Here is a 20,011-nt window from a genome sequence, read left to right on the forward strand (position 1 = left end):
AACTGATTTAATGAGTTCCTAGTATGTTACCCTAGAGATGGAACAAGGAAATAGAAAGTCACTTCTCTTTCGAGGTCCTACAATATTTAGGCAGTTCACACCCACCTGTTTCTATCTGATGGACTGTATGTAATTTTCCAAATTCGGTAAAACGAAACATTGAGTTTTAAAGTTAAGCTCTTACAAGAATTTTCCTCAAGACCAGGAACCCTAGTGTCATGTAAGTCTTGTAGGAATAGTCTTGTAAGAATTTCTTTCTAATGAGATTTTTAACAGTGATGGCAAGTTAACTGCATGAAAACAGGACTACAGACACTTGGAACACTGTTACAAAGGGCTGAAATACATCAAAGAGAAAACATTCAGCAGAAATATGTTTAAGAATATAAAGGGTTTGGGTTTTATTTATTTCCTTGAAGAGACAGTAAATATTATTACTTATTTCCATTTGTTTTGGCACACCACCTAAAGACACTGGGTATCCATGCCTAAGTCCATGCCAAGCCTGACACAGAGATGATTTGAGAAGAGGCTGATCTTAATTGAATTTGATGCTGGTTGTTCTCAACACTTACCCCCTCCTTCATTCCATTTCTAATAGTACTAACTTCATTTTAATGCAAGGAGAAGCACACTACGAAATAGTGATGAATGTTGCAAAGTGGAATTGGTAATTCTCAACTTTTTTTAGAAATTCCTCCATTGATAAGTGAAGAATGAAAAAGTCCTGCAAACTATCATAACCCAAGTAAATAAGTTGAATCATAAAGAGGTTTTCACTGTTGTTTTTCTGGGAAAAAAAAACCTGTTTAAAGATGAAGAGTGAATTGTGGGCTTGTTAATAAGAGGTTACAGAGCAAGGTTTATGGGTAAATCCATCAGCATTCCTGCTTTCCTGCTAGCTATTCCTTGCACCTTTTCTTCAGCAAAGGAGATTTCTTTTACACAAAAGAGAGTACTCTTTCTTGTCTAAATAATGTCAGATGTTCCTCTGAGTTGCAATTCAAGCATCAACTTTATCAAGGTATTTCATACTTGAATTAACATAATTTCAGAATTAATGTTTTTAAGCTTTTTTACATAAACAATAAATCTGTGAGGATGGTGCCACCTAATGTAAGTAGAGAACATGGCAGCTACTTTTTGTCTGATGCTATTTATATTACCAGCAAGGATTGAAAGACTGGGAATTTAGTACTCCCTTCTGTTTCCTCTCACACTAGCTTGCTTTCAAGGCTTCCTTGAAAACATGATAGAAATGCATATTTGAAATGAAAGCAGAGATTCTTAATTGTACCCCATTGCATCTATTCTATGCTAACAGAATTTAAAACCTGACTGACAGAAAAGGTGGATAGAAAAGAGCCTAAACGTAAAGTATATATAATTTTTACCAGGACAGAGATTAAAGCCATTTCTCCCTCTGTCTGGAAGAATCAGTAGTTATAGAGATTTAAGTTTGTACTCCTTCTCTTTATCTGACTCAATGATTTTTTAATCAGTTTACACCAAGCAGAGCAATTTTAACAAGGAGGACTAAACATCTTTTGTCAGGGTCTCTATCTTATCAGAGTGACCCCGAAAAGTCCTTTTTCCAGCCTGGCACTTGAAGAAGGAGTCAGAGTTCTTCAATTCTCGATCTCAAGGTTGTTTATTGTATCTTATCTATAGAATTCTTTCTTCTGTCCTGCCGAGGTCTGCTCAGCAAGACAGTCAGAGGCACTCTGCCTGCCCCAGGGTGGTGTTATGTCTTTATACTAAAAACTATGTGTACAATGTTTACAATTACTTTCCAATACCTATCACCTATGTTAGACAATGAGCTTCTACTCTAAACCAATCTAAAAGTGCCAGCATCACAACAGAAGATTGAGGCCCAGAACAAGAAGGAGGAAGGCTGGACACGCCCAGATCCCTCCATCTTGCCCCCTGAACCTGCATCTAAAACCCTAAAATCTACTTTTTCACCTCGTGATAACTTCACTGTTATTCTACTTTAATTTGTCATGGCTTGCAGATCTTCATCTAAGGTTGGTAACTTGCTTCACGGGTCATAATCAAAACCACAGGCTTTTCTGGGCTCTGTGCCAGGGTCTCTGAGACCCCTGGCAGGGGTCTTGGCTGCTCAGGACAGCCAGAGGGATGTCCTGGGTCCTGACAATCTTTGTCATCTATTAATTTAGCAACAGCAGTTGCTATAGGGTAGGATAGGGTAGGATAGGATAGGATAGGAGAATAGAATAGAATAGAATAGAATAGAATAGAATAGAATAGAATAGAATAGAATAGAATAGAATAGAATAGAATAGAATAGAATAGAATAGAATAGAATAGAATAGAATAGAATAGAATAGAATAGAATAGAATAGAATAGAATGGTTCTAGCTGGAAGTGATGTTCAATCCAACTGTCTGACTACTTCAGAACTGACCAAAGATTGCAGCATATTATCAAGGCCATTGCCCAAATGCCTCTTAAACACTGACAGTCTAGGGACATGAAACACATCTCTAGGAAGCCTGTTCAGTGCTTGATTCCCTCTTGGCAAATAAATGCTTCCTACTTTTGAGTTTGAACCTCACATATTTGGATATATATCAAATACAGATTTGAATCACTAAGCAATTGAACATAGTTATTAAGGGTGTCAGTAAAGGGGGCAGAATTACATACCTAAATCCATTCAGACATAAGTTGATTTCAAACCATATCTATAAGTTAATTTCAAACCATATCTATTGTACCCTAGATAACTGCACTTTATTGCATGCAAAAAGGAGTATATGCTCTATGTGTGAACACAAATAATCTACCAAGGAAAAAGGAATATGAATACAAGTAAGCCAGAATGTTCTGCACATGCAGATGGCATAAAGGAGAATTTACTTTCAGAGTGAACAGATTTACTGAAGAAATCAAAATAAAGGATACTGGAACTATGGTGTCATAGCACAAATGCTTCAAAACATCTAGGTAATTAGGCTAATAATTCTTGTGCCAAGTTTTAATCATCAGAAGTGCCAAAGTTTAAAATAAGCATAACACCCAGTGCAGAATTCCTCTTCAGCTATAGAATGGCAAAAATTATTTCAACGAAAACCCTGAAGATAATTTCCTCTAGACTTGTTTTGAGATTCCAGATGTTACCTGAGAAAGACCCTAAAGTTAGTGGATATAAAGAGTTTTTTACCAGCAGGTATATTATGTGTGTAAACATGCATTTTTTGGTTTGCTTTCTTTGATTTTGCCAATTTATAAGTGCAAATTAAGGTAGCAGATGCTATTACTTTATCTGATACATACAAATATGTACTTTTTGACATATAACTGGAAAATTTGGGATTGTAGAATGAATGGCATTGAATATTGTTAGTATAGTCAGAGTGCATATCATTTTCACATAGTGCTTCCAGTGATTTGCATAGTTGTGTGCTAAGAAACCACTGATGGTTCCTCAGGAAAAATACTTGCCAAATCATCTACCATGCAGGCTATGTTTGCACACTGCAGAGAGCTTGGGTCAGTCTGATCCTGCTGTACTTCAGGGATGTTTCTCCCTTTACTTTTTCATTCTAATGAGATTTTCAACTGTGATGGCAAGTTAACAGCATGGAAAATGACTACAGCCACCTGGAACACTGTTACAAAGGGCTGAAATACATCAAAGAGAAAACATTTAGCAGAAATATGTTCAAGAATATATGAAAGAGGGTTTGTTTTTAATTTTTATTTCCCTCAAGAGATAGTAAATGTACTTACTTATTTCTATTTGTTTTGGGACACCACCTAGAGACACTGGATATCCATGCCTAAGTCCATGCCTTGCTATGGAGCACCTCTCACTGTAGTGTCAATGCACTTTAATGGCAGCTGGCCATCTGCTCTAAAGTGGGACAATTTGGAAGCTGTGTAGAGGCACCTCTGAACTCCCATCTCAAGTCCAAGTAGAAGGCCAAGTCTATTAAGTGACATTTTTTTCCTCTTTTTCCAGCAAGCAGGGGTAATCCTGGAAAAATGGATGTGATTGAGGCGTGATGGACATTGTGCTGTGTTTACCTGGAGGGCGTGAAAGACACATGAACAAAGGCCATGAGATGCCATGAATTTTCTCCAACCTACTGCTAAAATGGGGTTGGTAGGAGTAATGTCAAAAGGCTCTTGAAGACTGACTGTATATGGAAAAAGAAATCTGTGGAGGGTGGTGGCAAGTATCGAGAGGCAACAAGAGTCACACGATGAAGCACAGGTCATGGTCCATGCTGACAACTAACAGTAATTATCTAACCTTCTTCCAGCATGGATTCATGGCCTCCCTAGTGTGGGTCCAGATTAAATAGTGAAGATTTTACACAGAGTTCAAAGATCTAGTTACAGAACCTCAGCCAGTGACACTTCTGTGTTGCTGTGTCAAGTAAGGTCCGTTACATCTGCCAAGAATTTGCATGGTATATCAAGGTGGAAAATCCCAGCTGGCACAGATGGTGTCAGGGCTTCTGTTATGCTGTTTCTTCTGTGCAGCATCTTCCAGTTCAACTCAGGGAGCATGTCACAGTGAGACAGAATTACAGGGGTATCTGTAAAACTGCAATACGGGTACTAATGCTCACTTGATGTGTTTTGCAGGATTAGAATGTCAAGCTACCTGGATTTCCTGTAATCCATTAATTGCTAATTACAGTCCACAGGGCCAGGTGCAGCCACAAGACTCACTGGAAGGGGTGTCTGCTTGCCCGAGCACCTCTCCAGATCTCCTCACAGGTCATGCTTCCCCATGGGGTGTCAAGCTCTGAGTAGGGCCATGTAGATGCCATGAGACAGAAAGGGCAAGTGTTTCTCACAGCAGCTTGTGAGAAGTTTTAGGGAGCTGGAAAGATGTGATAACCTGTTGACTATAAACAATTTGCAGGTGCTGTTTTTCTACTTTATTTTTCTGTTCCTCTCAAGGACAGTGTGTGAGAAAGATGTTTCTGTTTGTTAGCCAATAGAATAGAATCTATGGTACCACTCTATAAAAACCACGTGGTTCTTTTGAATAAAGCCTTCTTCGCCTTTTCTACAATCCTTCCTCTCGTCTGTTCCTGCTCTGACCCTGGCGCACAAGTGACAGGGCCACACTGCAAGGCAGCCTTCCCATGTGGTACTGTGCTGGAAGAGGCATGTAGAGGAAATAGGACACGATTCTCTAACATGGCTCTATGGCTGCTCCCCCAGTCCAGCAGCTGCACTGTGGCAAAGCATGACTGCCAGGGAGGTGAGGGCATATTGCCACCAGAGAGGTGAAGGGGGAGAAGGAAAGTGTATTGGGTAGAACTCGGGGCACAGGAATTCTTCTAGTCATGGTCTTGTTTTGGTTCCAATTCAATGTGAGCACCATTTGTGCCTGCCTTTTGAGAATGCAGGAAGAGAAAAAAATATGAGGAGAAATTAAGAGGACCTAGAAGAAACATAGCTACAGCAATTGAGATTGCAAATCTAAGCCCTAACAACCTGTTTTACTAGATGGCAATGTGGAATTTAATTAGGTGAAATATTTTGTAAATCTTGATGCTGAATAATATATCAGCTGTAAAAAATGCAAAGAAAAAGGCACTGTGAATAGAAGCTACAGTGTTGTTTAGTAATGATGGCAAGGCACAGGGTTAGAGGTAAAAGAAGAGATGTATCCTGTTGGTGAAGGAACACATTAGGTTAGTTTTACTTGAAGGGATTTCAATGTTCAAATTCTGCATTTGGCTTTGTAATAATAGCCCTTATATATTAGCATAGAAATTAATAAGTTTATGATGATGTGGGAGAGACTTAGTAAACACCTCCTTTTTCCAGCCTTGGAACTAGGGAGTTCAAGAGTCTTTTTTTATAAAAAACTCCTGCAATAGGTCTGCCAAAATACAATGTAACCTGTATATCCATACAGTACTGTGTAGTATTGGCACCAGTCTGGAAATCTCACATTATAATGCTAAACACCTTTAAAAGGCTTTTTATTCTAAAGGTTTCTGAAATGGGAGAAAACATTTTTTAGCAATTGAATGTAACCTGCACTAGTTAGGAGAAAAAAATTTTCCTCATGTATGCTCCAAAGCCTGATTCTTTGCTGTTTAAAATGATGCTAATTAAAAGCATATAGAAATTTTCCCCCTTGGAGAACCAAATTGAATGGAAGGAGAGTACAAGCAGTGACAATTTTAACTATTTTTTTTGAAAATACATTAAAAATCCCCACCCTTTTGTAAGTAGCTGTAATCAGAAGTAGTTTGAAGTTGTCTGAAGGCTCCTGTCATCTCACCAGCAGATCGTTCCCCTGAGTTGGCAGTTGTTTACCACAGTAGCTGTCACCAGAGAAGCTGGTTCTCTTTTTTCAGCTGCAGAAGAGCTACTAATGGGATAATGAGCAGTTTGCACTCTCATTAGCACTTATTCATCATAGACAGTGCGTACAAAGTATCTGTAGTTAAAGTACTAAGTAACCACTCTGGTGACATTTGTTCTGCATCATATTTCTGAAGTGTCTGGATTTTTATATTGGTATTTGATAAACTGTGGTTGAAGCCCTGTATATTTAAATTAAACAATTATGCAAACTCACGGTATCAGTTCTACATTCTAAAATGAAGGGATCATTTTGTGTAAATCTTTGTTTCTCCTGCAGAAAACACCTTATTGAGCTGTTCTTCTGACTCTCTTTCCTGTGATGCCACAAAAAATATATATGAATATGAAAATATTAGTCTGCACCATACTTGCCCTTGAGAAATTTGGTTTACTCTTAATGATGTAAAAAACTGTTTTGTAGCCAGTCTAGCTGAAAAAAGAACATTTTTAGCACATTTATGCTAATGCCAAATTGAAACCATCTTCTCAATGGCCTCTCACACCTACCTGGAGGATTCAAGGACTGGAGAAGGTTCTTTAATGAATTAGAAAAGGAGGAGAGGGTGAAAGATGGGACAAGCATTTTAGGACAAGCCTAAGAGGCAGGTCTGCTCCAACCCATCTTATTTGTCTGCCAGGAAACAAGGGGTGGATGAGCATGGCGTGGCTGTTTCTCACAGTTGTGTTCCTGATCAATCAATATTTACATTGCTCCTTACTTTTTTGCCCTTTCTTATTGTGGCCAATGCTAAACTGGATTTTCAGGAGTTTGGAATTCACTACTTATAATGTCTCTTATGCAGAATTCAATGATAAATGTAAAATAAGCATGATTCCATTAACTTTATTTTCTCTTTTCTCTATTGTCAGAATACTTCTCCCTCTGAGGATGCCTTTCCCTGTAGGTTTTTTGTTTGTTTGTTTTTGTTTGTTTTATTGTTTTGGAAAGACTGTAGGGAGGTTTGTCTTCGGAAGAATACTCCCATATCCATTTGGAAGCAGGTTTTTACAAAAGCTTAGTTACAGAAATTGCCTTTCTGTATGTGTATATAAAAGCCATTTTTTTATAAACCCCTGGATTCTTCTTATAAGATACAGTGATTTGTCTTGATTTATCTTATTCTCCAAAGATGGGAAGATGATGAGTGTTACTGACCAAACAATGCTCTTTGCAGTAATCTGTTGTGTATGTATGTTGTGGCAGATCTGAAATAAGCTTCCATCAGTTTCTGGGTCTGATTCTCAACTTCTCCAACCAGCACAGATTTCTCAAACCAGCAGCATCTTGCAGGCAGATCTGGGCAGAGAACTCCCTCCCTCTCCTCCTTCACTCTATCCACATAACAAAACAACACTTTTTTTTTAAGAGGACCTAGTAAATACTTGAGATGGAAATAGTTGATTCTTTTAACATTAATGAAAAGATTGTTTCTTGCTAATGATGTTCACAAGATTGGTACCTCAACTACACTGCTTAAAGCGAAGGTTTCTTTCTTGTCTTTAGGATCTGTTTAGTAGAACAGAATAGAACAGAATGTTAAATGTGCCAGAGATGTTTTGTACTTGCAAGAATGTAATGAAGTTAATTAAAAATATGTATAAATTAATCAGATGTACAATCATATAATAATTTATTCTGGATAGTACGTGTGCTAGTTATCAGGCTTGATCTGCCACTTAAATCAGAGCCAACTTTGAACTTGTCTCAGTTTATTCAGGGCATTTTACACTCAAATTCTGAATACCTCCAAAGATGGATATCCCACAGCTGTCCGGCAACCTGTGCCAGTGTTTGACCACTGTTTTAGTGAAGAATATTTTTCTTGCTCTGAAAAATTAGATTTTTAACTTGAAGTATGTCTTTTTTAAATTAAGAACTGAGGTTGTTTCTGCTTGCATTCAAAATTATAAAAATGGGAAGCCAGAAGAATTGTTGCTGCCTGGCCTCTGCCTCTCAGACAGTTTGGTGTGGGTAGTCCTGCTCAGATGTATCCTTTTTACATAGCTTATCCTAGCAGGCTCACAAGCATCTCTGCCTTGGCAGAATGTAGGTCTATGACAGCTGTGCATTGCCTAGAGAAGGAACTGTGCAATTGTGCCTGCTGTTGCATGATGAAGTCTGAGGCAAACATTTTTGAAAGAACTATTCTGAAAGCAAAATGCTGACTTCCATGCTATCTGTTCTGTAGGAGCCTGGTCCTATTGAATGGTCTGGGTGTTGATTTTGTTTTTAATGTCTGTTGAGAAACAGTCAAGACTTATAAATAATCCCATTTCTTGAATAGTGGTTGTTCTTCCAGTTGTCGCCTGCTTTGGTCTGTGACAAGTGGGCAGTTACAGAAATTGCATAGATGGAGTCACAAATGTGGGATCTCTGGCCTACAAGAAAAGGAACAATTTTCAGAATCCCAGTTTGGGACTTGAGCACTTATATTTATGCATTGGACTGGTGATGCCCAATATTTTTTGTGAATTATAGCTCTAAATGCATAGTCATTATTTTGGGTAACAAACATTTTTTTTTTTAGTATAAAAAAATGCCAAACCTGTGTTTTCACACACTTAAATGTCAATGTGAACATCATGTTTACTTGAATATATTGAGTGATGGGTTGTCAGGTAGGGCTCCTGTAAGCACAACAATATGGCCATCCTTTAATTTTATGTCATCCAAAGTAATTTGAGTGAATGAAATGTCAGTTAAAACCAGTCATTTGAATACCTATTAAACCTGAAAAATGAAAAGAAAAATAAGAAAGACTAGCTTAACTATCTAATCTTGAAATATTTTTAGATATCTAATGCAAAAAAGACCCCTCTCAAGTTCTAATACAACCAGATGCATTCACTTTTAGTTTACAACATGCAAGCCAGAATAACTGGCTGGTGCTGCATGTTGTTCTTGCAGTGTTCTGTGCCTTTCAAATCCCTGTTCATGTGCCTCAAAAACATACTGCTGTTGTTATGCCCAGTATAGGTTTTACCTCTAAGGAGCCTAACAATAGCTTCCATTCCAGAACAGAAATGGCTTGTTACAGGACAAAAGCCTTTTGTGAGGAGAAAAGTTGAGCAAACCAGTTTTATGCTCAGTTGTCTTTGTTTCCAGGCAGGCAGCTTAATAATGTGTGTTTGTCAGTTTACTACTTCTGTGCTGTTCCAGAGAGCAGTGCTCCTGGCCATGACTCGTTGGGGTTGCTCTCCATGGTTCATCATCTGCCTGGCCTTCTGGGAAAAGAACTTTACAGCAATTCTGTTTCAACTAACCTTCATTGTGTCCGTGCCTATAAATATGGGATGTCTTACTACCCATGCCCTACTTTCACTAGGCCATTTCTAATGGTGACCTGAACTAGAATGAAGTGGACATGAACAAAAAAGAAGATCTTAGTCAGCAGGTAAGAGATTGATCAGAAATGATTTCCAGATATACTGATATAAAATACTTCTTGCATCTACCTCAAGGTTTCAAGTGAGTGCATTGCTCCTTGTGAATTATGTGCAAGGCTCTTCATGCATGCATGTTGAGCATGGTTTGATTCTGAAGGAAATGGAGGTTTCTTGTTTAAGACAGGCTTCTTGTTTAAGCTGACTCCATTTCCTTTAGGAAGCAAGTCCAATAGATTTTGACTTTCTATTAATTTCATTTATAGCTTTATCAAAAGTAACCGAAATAGATGTCTTAAATCTGATCCTACTAATATTATTGGAGAAACATATTGGCTTTGACTTCATTAACCTAAATGGAAGCACTACAATCTGTGGATCGGGATCTGACCTGGATTAGAAAGTGACACTCTTGAGTCAGGCTACTGACCCAAATGGAAATGCTTAGTTTCTATATAATTGCATTTTTAAGCAGATTCTGGTCCTGAATTCATACTTCTGTGGTCCCAAAGAAAGACCATTATTCATTTTGAGCTTATTCATTTTGAGACTCTTCCTTATTTAGGTATTTTTTTTTTTTTAACACAGTGCAGGTAACATAGTCAAGAGAGAGTAATTGTGAATAATCTTGTTGCAAGGACAACTCTGTTGCTTTGAAGCAGCAAGATAATCAACGACCTTGAGAAGCTTTTCTGGTAATTGTGTATGTAGTATGAAGGCTTTGAATGGGTGTAACAGACAATACATGATGTTAGATGTGAAAATAAGTAGCACAATATTGTAAGCTAACCTCACTCCATTAATTTTCACATGAAGGATATTAATAATCTTGAGAATATTTAAAAGTTTCAAAGAAGGAAGGAAATTTCTTCTGCTCCTCACATTGCCACACATCTCCCTTGACCTATGGCAAGTTTGTGCTTCAGCTTCTCAAACTGCAAAATAATGAGATGTACCTAACACTTATGCTACTTTTACATCCTTCACAACAAGGTTTTTGCAGCAGTAAATCACTCTCAAAGAGCCACTTTATCAAGCAAGGTCGCTGGGGGAGAAATTAGTCACAGCAGTATCTTGACAAAGTATGTGATCCTCATGTTTGTTGCTTACAAACAATCAGTGTCTGTTTATTGTCTCTCGCACGCCTTGTTTTAGCACTGCACCCAAGAGCCAAACCCCCTCTCTGGGCTTGGAGATACACCCTAGAAATATCTGTGCTATCCTCGGTACAACTCCGTGCCCAGATTCTGTCCTGGATCAAATCTTTGTAGCTCCAGTGACTCCAGTGAAGCTTCATTAATTCCCAGCAGTAGATAATTTGTTCTTGCATCCTCTGCTCCTTCGCTGCCTGGTTGCTGGGGAAGCAGCAGGGCAGTGCTTTCCTCCTGCCAAGGAAAGGGGCAGGGAAATCACTTGGACACAGAACTACTTGCTTTATTGCTACTGTTGTGTGAGGCCTGAAGCAGCACCTCCTGCTGACTTGACTTCAAGTATTTGAAATTCATTAGTACACAAAAAGATTAAATAAATTTGATGTACCAACCTGGGAGAATTGTAAAGGGTACTCTCAAAACAGAGTGGGACAGAAAAAGTTCCTCAGCATTTGGAATATGACAGTATTTGAAAACACAGAAAAACTGGCATTTGAATTAGAACCAGAAAAAAGTTCAAACAATGAGAATTATGTCCCATGTCAGCATGACCTGAACAACACTTTTATGTTTTTTAAATTGGAAATATTTAATTTCAGTTTCTCAACAGTATTTTATATGATAAAAAAAATATAACCTAAGTGTAGCAATTAACTTTTCATATATTAAAAAATTCATGCAACCAAACCCTATGTATTTTTTACTTTTATTTTAGTTTCCCACGTTTCTCTACTTCTTAGGCTTAACGGATTTTGACATTTATATGTCCTTTGCAAAAATAATCTTTCATTCTTGAAAAATCTATAGCACCAAGTCAAAAATATCATCACAATTTGACCTCTTAACAATCAGTTAACGATATGAAATAAAAAAATGAGAATGTGACTTAGTTCTTATTTCTTTTCTTGAATGCTTGCATCACTTTTTTACGTAATCAGTAGCAGGAACATTGAATTATTTTGTTGATTAGGTATACTAAAGCTCCTGCTAGAGTTGCACTTTGTCTCTTTCATCTTTTCTTTTGATAGAAATCCTTCTGTAGCTCTTCATCTAGAGTTATTCAGAGCTCCTTTTAAACTAACTCCATTTCTCTCTTTTTTTCCACCATTTCAAATGTTTTACTGAAATTTTTTCTCATTTCCATGTTTCTTTTTGTCAATATGTTTTTGAGAGAGTTTTATAAAATACAGTAGGGTTTGCTGTCTTGCCTGAAGTCATGACACTGATGCCTACACAAACAAAAAGTAGAAGAAAAATGGAAGGTTCCCTCTGTAGCATCTGAATTTTCCACACAGAACACTACAGATAAATTTTCAGTCACCTATAATAACATTTTAAGGCTAAAGTCCAAGAATTGCCCTGGATTTTCACCTGTTTCATTAACCACAAAACTCAGTATTTGTTATTCCTCCCAAAGGCAACACTTTACATTTCCAATGCTCTCAGCTTGGCAGGTTTACAGTTGAACTGCCTTTTGGCAGTGCTGTATTTCATGATATAGTTAATGCTTCAATTCAGAGCTGTAAAAAGCCAAAAAATGGACACAAACCGATCAAGAAAAATTGCTTTAGATTTATATTTTCTGTGTTACCACAAGTTATAGAATGTCCCTCAGATGAAGAATCCTGGTTGGATGCCAGAAGTAGCACTTGTCTGGTTAAGTAGAGCAAGCAATTTCATCTGCTGAAATAGTTGCCTGCTGTTACTGTCCTCTGTTCTCTCCCCTTCCTACCTGCACGGTGCCTTAACATGCTGCTCTCAAGCTGAAGTGTAGCCCTTATCTGTTGATAGTCAGAGACATCCAGACTCTTGTGTACAGCTGGCACAAAGTGAAGATGAGTAAAGCTGGTTTTTATTATGAGTTGAGATTATCCATAAAGAGAAATGAAGACTGATCCAGCCTACTCTTCCTGCCTCTTGTAGGACTTGCGCTGGTCCTCTACCTGAAGCCTTGCCAGGTGCAAACTCCAGGGCAGAGGGGATTGCTGTATCAGCACAAATTGCAGCACTGGTACAAGTAGACCTAACAGAAATCAGAGCTTGGGCAAGCTAATAAATAACAATGAAAAATAACATCAGATAAAACTTCGGAAAGAATCTAAGCCTCAGATCTGTCACACAATGTGGCCCACACTGTTTGTATTTTGGAGCTGATTCTTCAGGCAGGAATATTTGAATCATTGCCAAAGTGTTCACTTGCTAAGACAGAGAAGTAAATTTCAGAACTGCCAAGACTTCTGACTTAAGGTGCAAGCAAAATTTTGAAAATCAGCAAACAAAAATTGATTCATGCTGAAACAAATGTTGGGTAAAAGAACTTTAAAGTAGCTTATTTCCTAGTACTGTTGATGCAGAGCAACAAAAAATGTGGGAACACTCAGGAAGGAAGTTAAAAGTAGTCAGAATTTTCACTATATTAATACCATAACTGTTTTGCTTTCCTCTCAGCACAGCATGACACATGGTTCAATTAAATTAAGTAATGATTTATAGCTAGCTCACTGTATCTCTTTCACGGCACTATTTCACTTAACCATCCCTGTCTTCTGTAGAAAAAAAAAATCCTTTCAAGAAATAAAAAGTTAAACAGACTATTTTATTAATAAGTCCTATTCCTGGGTGGTCTCCCCTCTGTACTCATGTACTAAACCTTTTCTGATGGGAAACACCACATGAACTACTAGACAAATAAGTCTAAGTCTGTGTTATATCTCACGCATTTGACTGTCTTTAATATGAAGAGATGCTGTAGTGGTACCTTGCAACTAATATAGAAATGTTCATTTCATTGCAGAAAATACTGTGAATGAAATGCAATTAAATTAAAATGACAAATTAAATTTTCTAAGTGAAAGTCAACAATGTCTGAGTTTATTTAGAAATTAAGAGTCATTTCTCTGCAAAAATTCACAATGTGCTGAGGACCTAAAGTAGTTAATAGGTTATTCTCTGTATAATTATAAGAGTTTTCTTTATTTGAAAGTAAAAATGATGAGTGTTTTTGTTTAAGAGTAATGAGTACAGTATATCTTTCGGGTCTAAAATCAAACTGCAGTACCATATCCTAGTTCATAATGGAAAAGAAACTCTTTGCAAACTGCTATAGACACATCAGTTATTAATGGTCTGTTGCAAAAGAATAGTTCCATTTACAAACATACAAGTGATCAACCCTTATCCTGCTCATGCCTATTCAGAAAGAATTTGTTTTGGTAAGGATTATAGTATGGGAATAGTATCTTGTGTTCATGAAATCCTTTAGAATGGCTAGTTATATGAAGTAACTTTCTGACATTTTGCTTTTGACATCCATACAATCCTTTTCCTGACTTAAGTAGAGGTGTTACAACAAAAGATGAGCTCAACTTTCCTTTAGTCATTTTGCTGAATATTTTTCAGAGATCTACAATATGGATAACAGGGAAAAATTCTGTCTAATTTTAAAATTTTCAATAGCTATCGGCATACACTATAAAGCAGAAATGCATATAGTGTTATGATTGTGTTACTGGTTTTGAGTTACTCCAAGGAAACAAAAGAATTTTGAAAACCCCATAAATTGTAAATCAAGATAATTTGATGATGGTAGCCTCTGCCACAAAAGATATTAAAGCAAATATTTGTCATAAATTAATGATAATTAATGATAATAGATTTTTTTTTTAGTGACTATAGCTTTCATAGCTGGAACTCTTCTCTATTTTCTGTCAAAAAGCAAATATTACCTCTTTACAAATTTAATATGATGAATGTTTTATTTTAAGACCTCTGTTTTTCCATTTGGCAGACCCTGGTTCCTTCACCCCTACTGTTTCTCCCCCAGCTTCATTCCCTTTTTGTATTACTAAGGAAAGTATTAAAATTATAATTCTGAATTACAATCTGGTTTTGTCCACTTTTCTTTTCAAAAAAGTTTTTTTTATTGTGTTTCTATTCCATAATGATACAGAACTGTAAGAATTAGGTCTATTCTTCATGGGTGAATGTGAAGTGGTATCAGCAACACACACAACTATTTTGTGGGCTGTTATGGGAATAAACCAAAGCCCTTGGATGAAGAAATGGGTTCATTAAACACAGAGTGCTAAAACTGGGCTAGGAAAAGACTTCTGTTGTGAATGCACCAGTCACTGCGTTAGATTGCAAGTGGGCATCACGGGCATGTCCCTGTCAGGATATGTGAGTGGGAGTCAGGGGTTGGTCCTCCCCACAGAGCTCCTGGCCACCTGCCTGCCACGCCAACAGCAGGGTCCCAGTGAGCTCCAAAGCAGCTGTACGTACAGCCTGTCGTGGAAATTTGGGACAGGTGGGAGAGAGGGAGGAAACATTCCTGTGCATTCAACTAGGAGAGAAGCCGTGAACCTCCTTTGATTACAAAATGATGGAAAACAGTACGGTGAAAAAGGGGAGTTATTAATGAACCTTATATAGGCCATGTAGCTGCTTCATTCCATATGCACATTGGATGCTTCTGGCTTTCCTTCTATGTGCTTTTGTCTGTCAACAGAAATCACTTTTGCCTTTGCACTTTTCACTGTGCTTTTGTGCAGATCCCTTCTTCTGGAAATCCATAAATTGGAGAGAGTGCACATTATTCCTTTGTGGAAAACGTAAAAAATGGTTTCATTCAGAGGATATCCCATGATTTCCCAGTGTTTTTACAGATACTAATTCGAGCCCAATCCAAGCCAGCCAAAGAGTGTTCATATCTCTTAAACACATACTTGAGTAGGTATTCATTAGTAACATAACAATTTGTGACTGGCTATGCAGTGATTTTGGTTAAACTAAGTTAGGAACTCTTTTATAAGACATTGTGAGATGAAGAATTCAATCACTATCTTGACAATCACTCACAATATTGAAATCTGTGCTATTTTTTTAAATTTGAAAGTGTCTGGTTTTGATTTCCTGTCCCTTTCCCTGTCACCATCAAATTAATCACACTTGAGGTAGGATCAGGATACTTAGGAGAGATAGTGATCCAGACATGATATATTTGGGGATAATGCAAGCACATTACTTTTTGTAGCTCCTTTTTCCACTGTTTCCACAGGTTTACATCCATTTAAAATCTGCTCCCACCACTACAATATAAGCTAAATCAGTGTCATATATAAAGGTAAATATGAGGTTCTTTCCTGTTTAAACATCCAAATATGATTTTTTTCATTTTGAACACTTCTGAAAGTTGAGTTATTTGTCCAAATTATGTTCTGAAATTAATTTAAAAGCTGCTTATTTTCCAGTTTCAATCCTCACACTCATAAGAATTGCCAGTGTTCTCTGTTCCAGGGCAATAAATTTCCTTTATAAATACAAATACTTTAAATATGACCATGAATATATATAAATATGACCATGAATATATATAAATTCATTTTTTCAACTTTGAAGGGCACGTTTGGTAAATGATGTAACACAATGAAGTATGTCTTGTATTATAATCTACTAAATCTGCCTAGGAGCAGTATTATGAAGGTGTTCTCTCAAATTTTATTCTAAAACATAAGAAAAAGAATTCTGTGATATATTTTAAAGATCAAAAAAAGTGTTTACTTCTGAGACTTCCATCATCAAGAAGTAGTGGAAGTACTACAAGGTGAATGCAGCAGGTGGTAGTGCTCCATTGCCTTGTTTGTGTCACTCATGCATGTTATTTGGTTGTATATTTTATTGCTGGTTACAGAACACATCAGAAAGTGACAATGATGAAGTTGATGGCAACAATATATGTGGTTTCAGAAAGAAAAAGGGAATCAAAGGTCCTACAAAGTATGTTCCTCCTTTAGAATATGAGAAGATGGAACTGTCCCATACCTCAAAAGTCCCAGACCCTTGTGCCTTTAAAGGAACCACTGGTTGCTCAGAGCTGCCATCAGAGCAGGCTCTCCAAAACCCCACTACCTTTCCTGCAGTACAAAAGGACAGAGGAGGTCACGACAATTCCAACTCTGGCAGCGATGGTAAAGAAGACAGGTGTGGAGAAGCACGAGAAACCCAGGAATATGCTGATACTGGGAAAAGCATATTAGGAAAAATGCATGAGGAAACAGACACAGCAGCTCAGATGAAGCTGCCCACGAGTGTTCAGCCTGTGAGGGCTGCAGAGAAACGTGGCTGCACAGAGGCAGTGCAGAGGGAGCAGCACAGTAAGCAGGCAGGGAGTAAGCCAGAAGAACGGGGTGGGATGGAAGAGAGCATTGTCAAGCTTCATGTGACAAAGATGGGCTCCCTGGGAAGTGCTACATCCATGCCAGGGAGCCAAACTGGCGAGTCCTTCAAGGGGGCACCTGGCATTTCTAAACAAAGTCTACAAGAGTTGAAAAACCTGCTAAGTGAAGGTCATCTGCCTTCTCATGGGCCCAATTTCTGTGGCAAGGCAGGCGTCACTTTTGCTCAGAAAAATTTGAAACCCTGGGAGAAAGCTGCTGACAAGCAGAGCCGGCCCTTTCAGACTTTTAGTCCCCATTTTGGAGAGGAAAAGCAAAAGTATCTCAGCTTCCACAAGGAGGGAATGGGGCAACAGAGCAAAACCGTCCTGGTCCTCAGCTCTGCTGGCTCTGATCAGCAGCAACCAGCGGGAAGCGATCTGGGTCATCTTATTCTGGGACTTCCAGCAGCTCCTACACCTGCAGACAGCACAGCTCCTGAGGTGCAGTTTGACTCCTCCCCAGGCCTCGACGGTAAGGGTGCTTAAACATCACCTGCTCTCCCCTTAAAGAAAATGCTCCTGTTGTTCTGTGGTGCTTTGCTAAGCTGCAAATTTAAGTCAGAGCCAGTGCATGAGAGAAGTGACACCTGTGGTTTCTGTGTGATCCGGATGGATTGGATATTGTGCTCTACATCTATGCTGATTTTTAATTTTTTTCTTTTTTTTTTTTTTTTAAAGCAAGGCATTTATAAAGCCCAACTGCCTGCCAAAATCTTTCACATGCAAGTGGTCATGCCTTTTTCGCTAAAACTAAAATATTTCCTCATTTAAACTGAGTGCAGGCAGCATTTCCCAAAATTCTGCTACATACTGCAAAGCTCTGATGGCATCTGCATTTCTTAAAGTTTATTTTTTTAAAAAACATATCCAGCAGTAGAAATTGTTCCCATATAGGAATGGTGTTTTCAATTATTTGTCTTGTGAGAGGACTGGAACACAAAAACATCTCTTGCAAATTATAGGGGAAAAAAAGCAAATGAGGCAGAGAGAACTTCCACTTATTTTCATGCTGTTCCTAAGTCCATTTTGGAAGTGTTTGTAGAGACAATTAATTGCTACTAATAGGCTTTGATTTCTTTGTAAAAGCTTCTGGGCTAGCTGGATCAACAAACTGAAAACTATTATTAGCTGTGATAGTGTAATGGGCTTGAACAGTTTGTTGTTCTGTTTCCAGGAAGAACAAAAACACCAGTTTGTCAGTTGTATGAATATGAGATTAATACATTTCCATGAGCATCAGTCCCAGATCACATGATCAGCTTTCCAGGACAGATATCTTGCCTTTTGACTTTTCTTGCTAATACAAGAAATATGAATCTCTTTATTGATAAAATACTTTATCCATCATTAACTACATAAGAAAATATAATAGCGATTAAATATTTAAAATAATATTTATTCTGCTTTTTTCAAGCCTCCTGACAGACAGATAGAAACCCTGCTATGGATACCGTGAAAACAGACAATTTGAACATGTCAGTTGTTATTAGCTGCAGCAGGATTTCTTGGCAGACATTTTGTATTACCCAGTTTGAACAAGTCTGAAAAAGAAAGCCATGAACAGTATCAGTGTTCACTCAAGGCACTGCATGAGAAATACAAAGCTTTGAAAAAATACTTCACACTAGAACCACTCTCTATTCATGTCCATTAGAATAAAAAGTTTAGAAGATTATTTCTCAGCCTATGCTTGATGCTATTCCCTTTCCAGACTACGTTGTTTTGCACATTGTTAAAGGCTAGCAAAATTCATTATCAAAATTTTAACACTACTGTATTCTCATTGTCTGCAAAACCAGCATGTGTATTTTAAAACATAGGACTAATTATTCTTTGTCATAACACCACTTACAAGGCAGAGGGAACTGATGACATTAATTGTAGATTCCACAGGGAGATTTCAACCCAGTTGTAACCACTCAACATGAAGTAGCTAATCCAAGTTTATTACCTAGTCAGTAAAAAGAGGCATTTTGTCTGCAGAGAGGTATTAGAGGTGGATGAAAAATTGATCTCTGAAGGTGGGCATATATTCTCACTTGGTGGGGAAGAAGCCCATGATGATTAGTTTAGGTCATTTGTCTGACTCTGGGATGCCTAAAGCTACCTGGGATTGATCCTGCCCTGTATGACTCGTGGTAGTGATGGCTGTAGGAGACCTACAGGTGAGAAGTAACTATGAGGGGAGCTGGGAGAAAACTGTTTTGTCTCCTCAGAAAAGTATTCAATATCAAACATTTTGGAATTTCATGAGGTTTGGATTCCATTTGGCTTTGACCAAACAAGTTGTAGGCCTCGCTGTGCATTTCAACTAGTTAATGGAATGCACAGAAATAGTTTCTACTTAATAAGAACTGTATGCGTTCACAATTTAATTTTCATTGAATACATTCAGTAACTTAACTGAAGAAGAGAAAGTTCTAGATAAATTTCTGCACTGTTTAATAAGCCTTTGCATAAACAGTATTTCATTGTTGCCTGTGGTAATTTATTGATTGATAAGATCAAATCCTAAATATTTTCATTTTTTGGACTAAAACATTATATTAAATATTTCAGTTACCAAAGTGCCTGAAGTCTTGGATCTAAAGATACCTTGACTTTGAGTAGATCTGAAATACAATCTCCAATCATTTGCAAGTTTTCAAATATTTGAACTTGCTCAAATCAGAAGACTTCATCCCAAATGTTTGGAAAAATTACAAGAAGTTATATTACAGATCTAATCAGTGCTGAGATATGGTCAAAACAGGAATATACTTTATTGTTATAAAAGGACAGAGTTATGGGTCAGTCTCTAGAGATCAGCAGTAGAAAGGGTAAAACATGTAGCTGGGCATCCAGAACAGCTCCCGAAGCAGGTCCTCTCACCAGGACTCATATTCTTGAG

The 20,011-nt window shown here is 37.7% G+C and overlaps 1 protein-coding gene across 2 annotated transcripts in view; it reads left to right on the top strand.

Moving 5' to 3' along the window:
- Positions 1 to 20,011, top strand: part of LGSN (lengsin, lens protein with glutamine synthetase domain) — a 56,020-nt gene that overhangs the window by 26,243 nt on the left and 9,766 nt on the right. Inside the window, exons 2-3 of one of the 2 annotated variants that reach the window (XM_009094398.4) lie at positions 9,699 to 9,767; positions 16,597 to 17,593. In XM_009094398.4, the coding sequence (XP_009092646.1) occupies positions 9,738 to 9,767; positions 16,597 to 17,593 (1,027 nt within the window). In that variant the 5' untranslated portion in view covers positions 9,699 to 9,737. The remainder of the gene's footprint in view (positions 1 to 9,698; positions 9,768 to 16,596; positions 17,594 to 20,011) is intronic. The other variant, XM_030236317.2, reaches the window with a different exon arrangement.

This window comes from Serinus canaria, chromosome 3 (genome assembly GCF_022539315.1).
Source record: "Serinus canaria isolate serCan28SL12 chromosome 3, serCan2020, whole genome shotgun sequence".
Taxonomy (NCBI): domain Eukaryota; kingdom Metazoa; phylum Chordata; class Aves; order Passeriformes; family Fringillidae; genus Serinus; species Serinus canaria.